The sequence below is a fragment of the Salvelinus sp. IW2-2015 genome, linkage group LG4q.1:29 (assembly GCF_002910315.2).
Source record: "Salvelinus sp. IW2-2015 linkage group LG4q.1:29, ASM291031v2, whole genome shotgun sequence".
Taxonomy (NCBI): Eukaryota; Metazoa; Chordata; class Actinopteri; order Salmoniformes; family Salmonidae; genus Salvelinus; species Salvelinus sp. IW2-2015.
In genome coordinates, this window is record NC_036842.1 from 37,965,757 (window position 1) to 37,982,467 (window position 16,711).

General features: G+C 43.9%; 1 protein-coding gene across 1 annotated transcript in view; it reads left to right on the forward strand.

Moving 5' to 3' along the window:
• Positions 1 to 16,711, forward strand: part of pam (peptidylglycine alpha-amidating monooxygenase) — a 154,807-nt gene that overhangs the window by 73,923 nt on the left and 64,173 nt on the right. Inside the window, exons 13-15 of the mRNA XM_070439610.1 lie at positions 4,524 to 4,627; positions 5,786 to 5,991; positions 6,590 to 6,652. Of these exons, the coding sequence (XP_070295711.1) occupies positions 4,524 to 4,627; positions 5,786 to 5,991; positions 6,590 to 6,652 (373 nt within the window). The remainder of the gene's footprint in view (positions 1 to 4,523; positions 4,628 to 5,785; positions 5,992 to 6,589; positions 6,653 to 16,711) is intronic.

A 16,711-nucleotide genomic window follows, 5' to 3' on the forward strand; every position in this document is an offset into this window, starting at 1 on the left:
GTTTAAATCCTTGAATAGACTGTGTTTCAAGCGGCACTCCCACTGTTATTTTCCAAACAGGATGCATGCAGCACATTGCTTAACCCCAAAGTATTTATAGCGTTGGAGATGTATCAGTATATCTCTTATTGCTCTGGCTCCATTGGTTCATGTTGTATCTCTGTAACTGGAGAAGTACTAGTCATATTAAGTCATATTATGCTTTTATGTAACTATTTTAGTAGGGTGGTTTGTACAGTACCAGTCAAACGTTCAACGGTCATTCAACGTTTTTTCTTAATTTTTTAAACAATTTTCTACATTGTAGAATAATAGTCAAGACATCAAATATGGAATCATGTAGTAACCAAAAAAGTGTTAAACAAATGAAAATATAGTTTATATTTTAGATTCTTCAAAGTAGTCACCCTTTGCCTTGATTGACAGCTTTGCACACTCTTGGCATTCTGTCAACCAGCTTCGTGAGGAATGCTTTTCCAACACTCTTGAAGGAGTTCCCACATATGCTGAGTGCTTGTTGGCTGCTTTTCCTTCACGCTGCGGTCCAACTCATCCCAAACCATCTCAATTGGGTTGAGGTCGGGTGATTGTGGAGGCCAGGCCATCTGATGCAGCTCTCCATCACTCTCCTTCTTGGTAAAATAGCCCTTACACAGCTGGGGGTGTGTTGGGTCCTTGTCCTGTTGAAAAACACATTTTTGTCCCACTAAGCGCAAACCAGATGGAATGGCATATCGCAGCAGAATGCTGTGGTAGCCATGCTGGTTAAGTGTGCCTTGAATTCGAAATATATCACTGACAATGTCACCAGCAAAGCACCATCACACCACCTCCTGCATGCTTCACGGTGGGAGCCACACATTCGGAGATCATCCGTTCATCTACTCTGCGTCTCACAAAGACACAGCGGTTGGAACCAAAAATCTCAAATTTGGACTCATCAGACCAAAGGACAGATTTCCACCGATCTAATGTCCATTGCTCATGTTTCTTGGCCCAAGCAACTCTCTTCTTATTATTTGTGTCCTTTAGTAGTGGTTTCTTTGCAGCAATTTGACCATGAAGGTCGGATTCACACAGTCTACTCTGAACAGTTGATGTCGAGATGTGTCTATAACTTGAACTCTGTGAAGCATTTATTTGGTCTGCAATCTGAGGTACTGGTACTCTAATGAACTTGTCCTCTGCACCAGAGGAAACTCTGGGTCTTCCTTTCCTGTGGCGGTCCTTATGAGAGCCAGTTTCATCATAGAGCTTGATGGTTTTTGAGACCGCACTATTTGTGACTTAAATTGTCTGTATTCATGTCTTAAAGTCATGATGGACATTCTCTTTGCTTATTTGAGCTATTCTTGTCATAGTATGGACTTAGCCCTATTTGGTAAAAGACCATCTTCTGTATACTCTCCCTACCATGTCACAACACAACTGATTGGCTCAAATGCATTAAGAAGGAAAGAAATTCAACAAATTAACTTTTAACAAGTCACACCTGTTAATTGAAATGCATTCCAGGTGACTACCTCATGTAGCTGGTTAAGAGAATGCCAAGAGTGTGCAAAGCTGTCATCAATGCAAAGGGTGGCTACTTTGAAGAATCTCAAATATAAAATATATTTTGATTTGTTTGACACTTTTTTGGTTACTACATGATTCCATTTGTGTTATTTCAGTTTTGTTGTCTTCACTATTATTCTACAATGTAGAAATTTGTAAACATAAAGAAAACCTAAAGAAAAACCCCTGGTACAGTTGAAGTCGGAAGTTTACATACACATATGCTGGAGTCATTAAAACTCAGTTTTTCAACCACTCCACAAATTTCTTGTTAACAAACTATAGTTTTGGCAAGTCGGTTAGGACGTCTACTTTGTGCATGACACAAGTCATTTTCCCAGCGATTGTTTACAGACAGATTATTTCACTGTATCATAATTCCAGTGGGGCAGAAGTTTACATACACTAAGTTGACTGTGCCTTTAAACAGCTTAAATTATGTCATGGCTTTAGAAGCTTCTGATAGGCTAATTGACATCATTTGAGTCAATTGGAGGTGTAGCTGTGGATGTATTTCAAGGCCTACCTTCAAACTCAGTGCCTCTTGGCTTGACATCATGGGAAAATCAAAAGAAATCAGCCAAGACCTCAGAAAAAAATTCTAGATCTCCACAAGTCTGGTTTATCCTTGGGAACAATTTCCAAATGCCTGAAGGTACCACGTTCATCTGTACAAACAATAGTACGCAAGTATACACACCATGGGACCACGCAGCCGTCATACCGCTCAGGAAGGAGACGCCTTCTGTCTCCTAGAGATGAACGTACTTTGGTGCGAAAAGTGCAAATCAATCCCAGAACAACATCCAAGGACCTTGTGAAGATGCTGGAGGAAACAGGTACAAAAGTATCTATATCCATTCGACATAACCTGAAAGACCACTCCGCAAGGAAGAAGCCACTGCTCCAAAACCGGCATAAAAAAAGCCAGACTACGGTTTGCAACTGCACATGGGGACAAAGCTCGTACTTTTTGGAGAAATGTCCTCTGGTATGATGAAACAAAAATAGAACTGTTTGGCCATAATGACCATCGTTATGTTTTGAGGTAAAAGGGGAGTCTTTCCAAGCCGAAGAACACCATCCCAACTGTGAAGTACGGGGGTGGCAGCATCATGTTGTGAGGGTGCTTTGCTGCAGGAGGGACTGGTGCACTTCACAAAATAGATGGCAYCATGAGGTAGGAAAATGATGTGGTTATATTGAAGCAACATCTCAAGACATGAGTCAGGAAGTTAAAGCTTGGTCGCAAATGGGTCTTCCAAATGGACAATGACCTCAAGCATACTTCCAAAGTTGTGGCTAAATGGCTTAAGGACAACAAAGTCAAGGTATTGGAGTGGCCATCACAAAGCCCTGACCTCAAACTTATAGAAAATTTGTGGGCAGAACTGAAAAAGCGTGTGCAAGCAAGGAGGCCTACAAACCTGACTCAGTTACACCAGCTCTGTCAGGAGGAATGGACCAAAATTCACCCAACTTATTGTGGGAAGCTTGTGGAAGGCTTCCATGAAACCATTGACCCAAGCTAAACAATTTAAAGGCAATGCTACCGAATACTTACTGAGTGTATGTAAACTTCTGACCCATGGGGAATGTGATGAAAGAAATAAAAGCTGAAATAAATAATTCTTTCTACTATAATTCTGACATTTCACATTCTTAAAATAAAGTGGGGATCCTTAACTGACCTAAGATAGGGAATTATTACTGGGATTAAATGTCAGGAATTGTGAAAAACTTGAGTTTAAAAGTATTTGGCTAAGGTGTATGTAAACTTCCCGACTTCAACTGTATATAACTTATAGGATATAACGTTTGGCCAAGAGACCGTGTCCAAGTTCTTAAATTCTCAGGTAGAATGCCCTGCTTTTATTTCATCACACTCACTAACGTAAGCTATTTTCTGTAATTAGCTCGCCATTAACTTGTAAAGAATTCTCTTGTTGTGAGTTTATTTTCCTATAATAATGAATGAAAATTAGCTGAAGACGTTTCTCAGCAATATGATGTGGTCATTATTTCAAATCAAATCAAATGTATTTATATAGCCCTTCGTACATCAGCTGATATCTCAAAGTGCTGKACAGAAACCCAGCCTAAAACCCCAAACAGCAAGCAATGCAGGTGTAGAAGCACTTGAACTGACTAGCCAGCTAACTTAACATTAACTTGCTAACAAGCTAGAAACAAACCAAAACATGGTTTAGAAGAAATTATTTTAGTTGCCTGGTTTGCTAGATTGACATATACTAAATCAATTTTAAAAGGATGGGCTTATTGGTGTTAAGATACACCAGTTATGCTATTTTGGACCACCAGGCTGCAGATTTCATGCAGCCTGTCATTTTTGTATTTAAGACTTTTTCATAACGACAACGACAAGTTTGATGTCGGATGACAATAAAATGTTCATGATGTCAGTGAGACAACTGTCTACGGACATGTCAACAGACGTAGTATAAACCAGACTTTAGTCTTGAAATCTTTGGTTGTTTACTACACTACTCACTCTGTTTAGCACATGGCCTCACATGTGAATCCTTAAAGAGATGGGTGGAGCTAAGGCTTAAGAGGGTGTGAACTTTTGCTGAATGGGTGTAGACAAAGAGGAGCTCTCCAGTAGGTATACCAAAACCATTTTCTTAAAAGTGGGGTTACAAGTTTATTAACTTTCAAAGTAGAATTACTTTCCCGTTGTTGCTTAACTGTAGTGTATGCTATACAATTTTCTAGCTCTTGAGTCTCTACTTTTATCCAATGTAAAAAAAAAAAAGTTTTTAAATGTTGCTACATAAGATCGAGCCGATCAGTCACATATAACCAGAGCTTTTCTGTCATTTCTCTTCATGTCACAGTGACTCCAGTGCTTTTAGGCATGCACCTGGTAATCACAACACTGTTAAAGAAATTAGGTTTGCAGCGTCCTGTTGATTTGTTGTCTAACCCATATTTATACACCATAGGCATTCTATCCTGCCACCAAGGGAATCAACGTGAAGTACGGAGACACACTTGCTGCTCGATGTGTCTTCACCGGGGAAGGAAGGACCACCAAAACATATATCGGGTGAGTTCCCTTCCGCTCCTCTTGATTTAACAGCTTTGTTTTTATCAACAATGTTTCTCTTACCTGTAATTAAAGTACCTCCCACTCAGACGCTATAGCTCCTAAGTCATTTAACAACACCCATTTTTCTTATCCCCCCTGTAGACTGAATGGTTTGTTGTTAGAGGAGTATCACGGTACTGTATAGGCTGCATGGGAGCGAGTTGCCTGAGTGGCCTTGTTTGCCCGCCTCAGAGCCGTCTCCTTGAATCTGCCACCATCGCGTTTGCATGGTGTTGGGTTCTGAGCTATACATCACTGGACTGTGTGACAGACAGCAGGGACTTTCTGCCTGCTTCCCCACTGAGCCAGTGCTCTATCCTTTATCTATCTATCCCCTCTCCTCTACTCCTATATCTTCTCTTCCGTCTCCTCTCCCTGGTCGCTGGCTGCCTGATGTACCATGTACGTCTGTCAGGGGCTGGGGGAGCATGTGTGCTCTGAGGAGGGAAGAAGCATCAAGCACAGAGAGACTGCCTGTTCCCACATGTCTCCTGGGAACCTGCATTTTTCATGATTTCCTGTTCGAGTGATCCCTCTTATGTGTGTGAGTGTGTGTGTGTGTGTGTTGACTGTCTGTGTGCGGTTTGCGTGTCTGCTGCGTCATTACTGTTGCCATGGCGAGGGAGAGAGGGCGGGTGTGTGCGACGGCAGCAGTGGCGGAGTGTGCATTGACGTATCTCTCAGGAAACCTCTCGCCCCCGTGCGCCCTCCTCCCCCTCCTCGGACAGAGACATGATTAAAATGGCTTCCAAGAGGGAAAAAAGCTAAAGAAGAGAGGCACCTTGTAAAGCTGATTGTTTTAGCTCACTAATTAAAATGAGATATTAAAAGAAATTACTGCCAGGCTGGAGAGCGTCCATGCAGAGTGGTTGTGGCCTTATGGGGGATTGAATCAAGCAGGTGTGTTTTGTTTTCAGTGTGTGTTCCCCCCCCTCTCCACGTTGACTTCAGTCAACCTCAGTCATGTGAACCTCTGAGCCTTGGTGATTGTTGACGAGGCACAACATCACAACAAACATTCCCACTGTATGATATGTACTATTTTATGTACTGGGTGAAAAAATGGCTCTTGACTCCGCCGCCATTTTGTCTCGTTGACACGCCCTTCTTCCACAGAGGTACCTCTAATGACGAGATGTGCAACTTCTACATGATGTACTACATGGAGAGCAGACACGCAGCGCCCTTCCAGGAGTGCATGGAGGACGGCTCCAAGGAGCTGTTCCAGAACATTCCACCCGAGGCCAACGTGCCCATCACGGTTCCTCCAGAGATGATGATGCACCACATGATGCACTCTGCTGGTGCCCCAGCTACCTCAGGTAGTCAAACCTTATATCTCGTCAAGTACAGGAATATGGCTCCTCAACAGGTTAAATGTTGATTTTACTGGTGGAAACGTTGGCTATGTTATCAGTAAACCCCAATAGTATTGTATATAAACTGAGATATAAATCCAATAGTATTGTATATAAACTGAGATATAAATCCAATAGTATTGTATATAAACTGAGATATAAATCCCAACAGTATTGTATATGAACTGAGATATAAATCCCAATACTATTGTATATGAACTGAGATATAAATCCCAGCAGTATTGTATATAAACTAAGATATAAATCCCAGCAGTATTGTATATAAACTGAGATATAAATTCCAATAGAAGTGTATATAAACTGAGATATCTTAGTTTGTTTGGGTCAGACTCAGTCCTTTCAATGAGTCTTTAAAGCTACAGGCTGGGATTTGTTTTTCAGCCAAAAATGCAGCCCTGCCACTTGTTTGGGTAAAATATTATGACTCGAAACGACCATTGAACAGATTTAGCAGAAACCAGGTTGTACTTATAAAAGATCTCTCCATTGTGGCTCTGGTTGCATTTTGAGAGGAGACTTAACTGTGCTTCTTCCCTCAAAGAACATCAAGATGACATGGCGCTGCTGCAACCCAAGCGCGAGGAGGAGGAAGTTCTGGATCAGGGTGAGTTAGCATGGAGAATAAGAAATCATTTACAGCATAATGAGACTCTGCATGCATCCCAAATGGCACTCCTATTCCCATTATAGTGCACTACTTTTGACCAGGGCTGTAGTGTAAAGTAGTGCACTATAAAGGGAATAGAGTTCCATTTGGGCCAGTATTTTCTAGATGACCTCTCTTAGAGCTGACACATAACACAGCAAAGCACTCTCTTCTAGGACGGTTTCTACAGCAATACCATAGTTTTCTACAGCAATATCCCCTGTTTTCTACAGCAATACCATCGTTTTATTCAGCAATACCATCGTTTTATTCAGCAATACCGCCGTTTTGTACAGCAATACCATAGTTTTGTACAGCAATACCATAGTTTTCTACAGCAATACCACTGTTTTCTACAGCAATACCACTGTTTTCTACAGCAATACCACTGTTTTCTACAGCAATACCACTGTTTTCTACAGCAATGCCACTGTTTTCTACAGCAATACCACWGTTTTCTACAGCAATACCACTGTTTTCTACAGCAATGCCACTGTTTTCTACAGCAATGCCACTGTTTTCTACAGCAATGCCATAGTTATCTACAGCAACACCGCCGTTTTCTACAGCAATAGCACTGTTTTCTACAGCACAACAACTATTTATGCTGTATTCTCTCTCTGTTTGTACTGCAAAAAGTAGAACAATATATTAATATAATATTAATAACAATATTATATAATTTCATGTTATTTTAGTGTTTTCGTATTCCATTGGTCAGTGCAACTTTCAACAACTGTTTTAACCAATCACATGTTTTTACTTGCATATTCTTTGTGATTGTTCCCTGAGACCATTTTGAAATGTTTCAAAGCCTCATTCCTTCTTATTTCTGTAAAAACCCTGAAGAAGGCCAAAAGCCAAAACGCCTTGGTTCTACTTTTTTGCAATAAAGAAGATTTTTTWATTTTTTATTCCATTTATCCTCCAAGTGTTAATGAATCTCCTCTCTACCTCGGTTTGCTCATCAATTCATGCACCTTGGTTTTAAAGTGAGGTAGTGGCAGTGATCCTTTCAATTTCGGTTTGTTATGAAAGAAAGACTTAATTCGGTCCTAATATGTCTCTGGAAGTCCTAATCCGTCTGTGGTAGAGTGATGATGGTGAGGGAAAGGATACCAATGCAATGACATGAGGAATTGTTACTGCGAAGAAACCCGTGTGACAATGTGAGGGGGGTGGCTGTGTAAAAGAATCAGTCGGGGAAAGCAAAAAATTGTTAAGCTCTCAGAGACCGTGCTGTATAATAAGTCTGGTTCCAGGGCATTATCATTCCAAAAGCATTAGCTCTCTGCCCTACTGTAGATCTAGGAGATGAGTCAGAGTTCTCTTGTTCTCTCCCTAACCACTGTGTCTTTGTGTGCCAGTAGGTGTGAGAATGTTGAAGGTAGCTATGAGCGCACTGTACCCGACGACGACAGGGGATTGGCTCATCCAAGCTCCTCGTTGCCATGGAAATGCTAAGCTCATCTCACACCTTGTTCAAGGCTATTAGAAGCGGTGGCTCGCTCACTCCCTTTGAATCCATTGTTCTATCTCCTCTCTCCCGGCTCCTAAGGCAACAACACAGGGGAATATTTAAACACAGCAGATTTGCATAAATCTAGGTTGTGTTCTAGGTGGCCATTTTGATCACGGTGTTTGGTTTGCGCGTTCACACATGTCGTTGTTAACCTTTCTGAGAGAGAAAGGTGAGGAACGACTGGAGTAAAGAAGCCAATACGTGTCATAACCTGTCTGTAGAGTAGGTGGATGAAGGGGAAGATGAGGAGGGGAGCGGAGATGAGGAGGGGAGCGGAGATGAGGAGGGGAGCGGGATGAGGAGGGGAGCGGAGATGAGGAGGGGAGAGGAGAGGGTGAGGAAGGGGGAGGAGATGAGGAGGGGGAGCGGAGATGAGGAGGGGGGGAGAGCGGAGATGAGGAGGGGGGAGCGGAGATGAGGAGGGGGGAGCGGGAGATGAGGAGGGGGGAGGGGATGATGAGGAGGGGGGAGGGGAGGATGAGAGAGGGGGGAGGGGAGATGAGGAGGGGAGCGGAGATGGTGAGGAGAGGGGAGAGTAAGAAGATGGCAGGGGAGATGAGAAAATGGAGTGAGGGGAGGCAGGGGAGATAAGAAGATGGCAGGGGAGATGAGAGGGAGATGAGAAGAGGGAAGGGAGTGAGAAGATGGGCGGGGAGATGAGGAGGGAGACGAGAAGAGGGGAAGGGAGATGAGATAAGAATAGGGGAGGGGGGGTGAGAAGAGGGAGGGGAGATGAGAAAAGGGGAGATAAAAGATGGGCGGGGAGATGAGGAGGGAGATGAGAAGATGGGGAGGGGAGATGAGAAGAGGGGGGGTGAGAAGAGGGGGGGTGAGAAGAGGGGAGATGAGATGAGGGGGAGGGAGGGGAGAGACAGATGGAGAGGGGAGATGAGAAGAATGGGAGGGGAAGAAGAGGGGGGAGATGAGATGAGGGAGGGGAGAAGTGAAGAGGGGAGGGGAGATGAGATGAGAAGATGGGAGGGAGATGAGAAGATGGGAGGGAGAAGAGAAGAGGGGAGATGAGATGATGGGAGGGGGAAGAGGGGAGGGGAGGGGAGATGAGATGAGAAGTGGAGAGGAGGAGAGGGGAGGGGAGATGAGAAGATGGGAGGGCGCCCAAGCGATTTGCTTTGATCTCACACCTGGGCTGCTATTTGATGATTGCATCCCAAAATGGCACCCTATTCCCTATATAGTGCAGTAAACAGGGAATAGGGTGCCATTTGGGAAGCATTCCTATGCGCATGTGTTGATCGGAGGCGGAGAACGTCTCATGATGCTGGACTTTTATCCTGGCATTCCCTGCTGAGATTTCATTTCACGATGGGGGGGCTACAACAGGATACAGAACACATTGCATATTCACGAATCAGCATATCCAGACAAGCAAAGCAAGCAAGAAAGTGTAATGTTGTGGAGTCACACAGAGGTGCTTGTCCTTCATCTACCAAAGCAAGGACTACTACAGGAACTCCCTCGGGGCACCATGAGCCCAGCAGATATTCTGTTTAACATTCAGGGGTTCTGAACAGTTTTTTTTTTTCAGACCATGAATTAAAATGTGCTAATTTTAAAACAATAGAGGAAAATCTTTGAACAGTTAGATCAAATTTAGGCTTCAGTCAGGGCAAAGTACGCCAGTAGTCATATAGACAAGTGTGAGGATCGGAAGTGACAGTGTTTTGTCAAGTGATATCTCCAATAATCACGCCAGGCTAAAATGACAGGATTATAACTATTGATAAAGCTATATTTTGTTTGGCTATATTGATAATGTGTTATGATGTTGTTATTGAAATTGTCAGATCTGGCACTTTGTTCAGCTGTCGAGCGTCATCAGAGCTAATGATCTATCATGGGACCAAACGAGCAGAGCAGACAATCAAACCACAGAGCAACGTGTTGTAAATTGGCATCGGTCGACTGGCAGACAGTCCCATTATCATTAAGGGGCTCATGTGTCGGATTTACCAGTTCCTTGGCGGGGGGGGGGGGGACCGGCAACCGGCTTGCCTTGCTTTGATACTCTTATTAAATGAGTTGTGACTGAACGAGCTCCGAGCGCTGTGTTGTGGCCAATCGCCAGCTTGTCTGGTATTTAAGATGCCAGATTGCTTCGGCACCGTCCTGGGAGATTCCAGTCTCCATTAGCGACAACATGGCTCCTTTCTTTCTTCCTCTCCAGCAGAACGCATCGTTTCCTGCCCAAGAGCGGGCCCATAATGACATCATGCTGTACACAAGGTCACAAGGTCACGCTACGAGTCCCGGTTGAAGAGCGCGCGAGAGAGAGAGCAGAGCAGCTATTAGCCAAGCCAGCTCTGAAACATGAGTTGATACAGTGTACTAGTACATTCAGCATTCCTGATGAGAGAATACTTGGGTTAGAAACGTAGCCAGGATATCTAAGACGTCTTGGATATGCTGGAATGCCATTAGAGATCCTAGAGGCCCTAACGGAAGTAATGTACTTTGGATTTATATAGAGTTTTTCTAAGACTCGTAGATACTTAAAATGTAGTCTGGTTGTCTTAATATGTTGTTTTAGCACACATTTCTAAGGGGAAACTGACAGGAAAAAGAAAAAAGAAAATGGAAGCCTAGTTGTTGTGCAAGCTGTTTTTCCCAACAACTACCCCTCACACCTCTCTATGTGATGCTAACATCACTAGCCATTGAAACAACAGCCCAGGCAAGAGTCACTTACTAACTGGAATATATTACTGAATACAGAGCCGATGCCAGTGGCTCAGATATGACCTTGCCAATACAAAGAGGTGCTATATGCAATATTCTAAGTATTTTTACATAAACGGTATAGAAATTTGACTATAGCTACAGTAGGGTATAGTTGCTGAGCTCTGCTCTGTTCCGTATGTGGGGGAAAGTTGTACTGTTTGAACAGACTGTGTGCAAACAGACTAATCTATTCGGCTCTGGGAAGTCCATAAATCTGTCACCCTAATCTACTTTGTTCCTTGTTGATATTAGGGGGGGATCAAGTTATGGGAATCGTTTTCAAAAATTGGGCTGTATTTTTATCTGGAATCCTTTTTAGAAAAATGACAGAAGCAAAGATCTGTCATAGCTGTTCTGGGATGATGTCATGCTACACAGTTATGACATCACATTATTGTTACACAGTATGTTACACAGTCATGACATCACAGGATGCTACACAGTATGTTACACAGTCATGACATCACAGGATTCTACACAGTCATGACATCACAGCATGTTACACAGTGCTACACAGTCATGACATCACAGTATGCTACACAGTATGTTACACAGTCATGACATCACAGAATGTTACACATTATGCTACACAGTATATTACACAGTCATGACATCACATTATGCTACACAGAATGCTACACAGACATGACATCACAGTATGCTACACAGTATGTTAGTCATGGCATCACAGTATGCTACACAGTCATGACATCACAGTATGCTATACAGTCATGACTTCATAGTATGCTACACAGATTTTACATTTCTGTACCAGTTGATGGGAACTCCTGACCTGCCAAATAATAATAATGTAGTTCTACATAGCCATGTGGGTAATCACTCCCCCTTCCAGAGCCGTGTGGGTAATCACTCCCCCTTCCAGAGCCGTGTGGGTAATCACTCCCCCTTCCAGAGCCATGTGGATAATCACTCCCCCTTCCAGAGCCGTGTGGGTAATCACTCCCCCTTCCAGAGCCGTGTGGGTAATTCACTCCCTTCCAGAGCGTGTGGGTACTCACTCCCCCTTCCAGAGCTGTGTGTGTAATTCCTCCTCCCCTTCCGTAGCCGTGTGGGTAATCACATCCCCGTTCCCGTAGCCGTGTGGGTAATCACTCCCCGTTCCTAGCCGTGTGGGTAATCACTCCCCTTCCAGCGCGTGTGGTTTAATCACTCCCGCTCGAGTCCGTGGAGAGCATCCCCGTTCGACGTGTGGTATACATTCCCGTTCCGTAGCCTGTGTGTTAATACTTCCCCTTCGTAAGCACATGTGGTGTACATACACTACCTCCCTCCGTAGGGCCCGTTGGGTAATACCCCCTTAGCTGAGCAGCGTGTGGGTTAATACTCCATTCCAGTAGCCGTTTGGTAATCACTTCCCTTCAAGAGCGTGTGTGATAATCATCCAGCCTTGCCTAAGAGTACCGGTGTGGGTAATCATCCCTATCTCACGCTAGCGTGTGGGTAATCACTCCTTCAGAGCCGTGTGGGTTAATCACTCCCCTTCCAAGTCCGTGTGGTAATCAACTCCGCCTTCCCAAGCCTGTGTGGTTGATCACCCATCGCAGAGCCAGTGGGTTAATCACTCCCCTTCCAGAGCCATGCGTAACCCACCGCGTGCGTCTTACAATTCACACCCCTACCCCATTCTCCCAGCGCGTGCTGGGTCAATCACTCCCCTCCACGAGCCTGTGGGTAATCCCTCGTAGCGGTTGTCACTCACTTCCGGTAAGCCGTAAGTGGATAATCCACCCCACTTTCCGTGACCGTGTGTGTAATCACTCCCCTTCCGAGCCGTGTGGATCTATCACTCGGGCCCCCTTCAGAGCCGTGTGGTTTAATCACCTCCCTTCCCAGAGCGTCGGGTTAGATCACTCCCTTCCAGAGCCGTGTGGTTAATCACTGCCCCCTTCCAGAGCCGTTGTGGCTGTAATCACTCCGCTTCCAGAGCGTGTGGGTACTCCCCTTCCAAGCCGTTGTATCTCCCCTTCATGAGCTGGTATCACTCCCCTTCCAGAGCCGTGTGGGTAATCATCCGCCCTTCCAGAGCCATGTGGTAACACTCCCTCTTCCAGAGCGTGTGGGTTCACTCCCCGTCTCCAAGCATGTGGTAATCACTCCCCTTCAGAGCGTGTGGGTATCCTCCTGTTCCGTGCCATGTGGTTAATCAATTCCCCTGTCCAGAGCCGTGTGGTTAATCACTCCCCCTTCCAGAGCCGTGTGGGTAATCACTCCCCCTTCCAGAGCCATGTGGTTAATCACTCCCCCTTCCAGAGCCATGTGGTTAATCACTCCCCCTTCCAGAGCCATGTGGGTAATCACTCCCCCTTCCGTAGCCGTGTGGGTAATCACTCCCTCTTCCAGAGCCGTGTGGTTAATCACTCTCCCTTCCGTTTGCTTATTTCCACCATGACAAATAGGTTAACCTGGTTGTCATGGCTACCAAAACGAAAGCCACGACAACGCATGACCCACCTCCTCTGCTCCCCAGCTGTTTTTTTACTGAGTTTGCTGGCTGATGCGTTGTGCCGTGGCACTCACTTTTCTCTGTTAGATAAACTCAAGACAGGAGGAAAGTGAGGAAGCTTTATCTAGAGTGCCCTTGAAATACTGTTTGACGGTAGATTTGTTTTAAGATGCGAAGCGAGCAATTCGTATCCCTGCGTCTTAGTTGGGATCCTTGAGTATAAGTACAAACATGTCAGACTCAGACAAACAAATGCTGCAGTAGAGAAAAGACGTGGTATCAAACACGATATGCCAAAACTACTGGATCAAATAGGGCTGTCCTCCGCCTTATCAAGCTTCCTTAATGAGGGTGTTGATTTTTCATTTCTCCATATCAGTACCTAGGTTTCTATCACTATCTAGGTTTCCATCACCAACTAGGTTTCCATCACTATCTAGGTTTCCATCACTATCTAGGTTTCCATCACTAGCTAGGTTTCCATCACTAGCTAGGTTTCCATCACCAACTAGGTTTCCATCACCAACTAGGTTTCCATCACCAACTAGGTTTCCATCACCAACTAGGTTTCCATCACCAGCTAGGTTTCCATCACCAACTAGGTTTCCATCACTATCTAGGTTTCCATCACCAACTAGGTTTCCATCACTATCTAGGTTTCCATCACCATCTAGGTTTCCATCACCACCTAGGTTTCCATCACTATCTAGGTTTCCATCACCAACTAGGTTTCCATCACTATCTAGGTTTCCATCACTATCTAGGTTTCCATCACCAACTAGGTTTCCATCACCAACTAGGTTCATCACAACTAGGTTTCCATCACTATCTAGGTTTCCATCACCAAACCTAGGTTTCCATCACCATCTAGGTTTCCATCACTATCTAGGTCTCCATCACAACTAGTTTCCATCACTATCTAGGTTTCCATCACCAACTTAGGTTTCCCATCTATCACCTAAGTTTCCATCACCATACTAGGTTTCCATCACCAACCTAGGTGTCCATCACTATCTAGGTTTCCATCACCAAATAGGTTTTCCATCACCAAAACTAGGTTTCCATCACTATCTAGTTTCCATCACATCTAGGTTTCCATCACCAACTAGGTTCCATCACTATCTATGTTTCCATCACCAACTATGTTTCCATCACCAACTATGTTTCCATCACCAACTAGTTTCCATCACCAACTAGGTTTCCATCACAACTAGGTCTTCCATCACCAACTAGGTTTCCATCACCAACTAGTTTCCATCACTATCTAAGTTTCCATCACCAACTAGGTTTCATCACCAACTAGGTTTCCATTCACTATCTACGTTTCCATCACCAACTAGGTTTCCAATCACCAACTAGGTTTCCATCACAACTAGGTTTCCATCACCAACTAGGTTTCCATCACATCTAGGTCTCCATCACCAACTAGGTTTCCATCACTATCTAAGTTTCCATCACTATCTAAGTTTCCATCACCAACTAGGTTTCCATCACCAACTAGGTTTCCATCACCAACTAGGTTTCCATCACCAACTAGGTTCCATCACCAACTAGGTTTCCATCACTATCTAGGTCTCCATCACCAACTAGGTTTTCCATCTCACCAACTAGGTTTCCATCACCAACAGGTTCCATCCAACTAGGTTTCCATCACTATCTAGTTTCCATCATACCAATTTCCACACCAACTAGTTTCCATCACCAACTAGGTTTCCATCACTATCTAGGTTCCATCACCAACTAGGTTTCCATCACCAACTAGGTTTCCATCACTATCTAGTCTCATCACCAACTAGGTTTCCATCACATAGGTTCCATCCATATGTTTTCTTCTACTAAAGTTATCACCACTAGGTTTCCATCACTATCTAAGTTTCCATCACCAACTAGGTTTCATCACTATCTAGGTTTCCATCACCAACTAGGTTTCCATCCCAACTAGGTTTCCATCACTATCTAGGTTTCCATCACTATCTATGTATCCATCACTATCTAGGTTTCCATCACCAACTAGGTTCCATCACTATCTATGTTTCCATCACCAACTATGTTTCCATCACCAACTAGGTTTCCATCACCAACTAGGTTTTCCATCACCAACTAGGTTTCCATCACTATCTAGGTTTCCATCACTATCTAGGTCTCCATCACTATTTAAGTTTCCATCACCAACTAGTTTCCTCACAACTAGTTTCCATCACCAACTAGGTTTCCATCACCAACTAGGTGTCCATCACCAACTAGGTTCCTATCCCACCAATAGGTTTCCATCACTATATTGGTTTCCATCACCAACTAGGTTCCACACAACTATTCCATCACTATCTAGGTTTCCATCACCATCTAGGTTTCCATCACTATCTAGGTATCCATCACTATCTAGGTATCCCATCACTATCTAGGTTCCATCACCAACTAGGTTTCCATCACCAAAACTAGTTTCATCCACTATCTAGGTTTCCATCACTATGTTCAATTTCCATCACCAACTAGGTTTCCATCACCAACTAGGTTCCATCACTATCTAGTTTTCCATCACTATCTAAGTTTCCATCACCAACTAGGTTTCATCCAACTAGGTTTCCATCACCAAATAGGTTTCCTATCACCAACTAGTGTTTCCATCACCAACTATTTTCCTATCACCAACTAGGTTTCCATCCTACTATCTGTCTTTCCATCACTATCTAGGTTCCATCACTAGCTAGGTCTCCATCACTATCTAGATCCACATCTATCTCATACTAGGTTCCATCACCAACTAGGTTTCCATTCACCAACTAGTTTCCATCACCAACTAGGTTTCCATCACCAACTAGGTTTCCATCACTCAACTAGGTCCATCACTATCTAGTTTCCATCATATCTAGGTTTCCTCACCATCTAAGTATCCATCACTATCTGGTATCCATCACTATCTAGTTTCCATCACCAACTAGGTTTCCATCACCAACTAGGTTTCTCATCACTATCATAGGTTTCCATCACTATCTAAGTTTCCATCACCAACTAGGTTTCCATCACCAACTAAGTTTCCATCACTATCTAGGTTTCCATTCACCATCTAGGTATCCATCACTATCTAAGGTAATCCATCACTATCTAGGTTCCATCTATCCAAACTAGGTTTCCATTCACCAACTAGGTTTCCATCACTATCTAGGTCACTATCACTATCTAAGTTTCCATCACCAACTAGGTTCCATCACCAATAGGTTTCCATCACTTCCTAGGTTCCATCACCAACTAGGTTTCCATCCACTATCTAGGTCTCCATCACCAACTAGGTTTT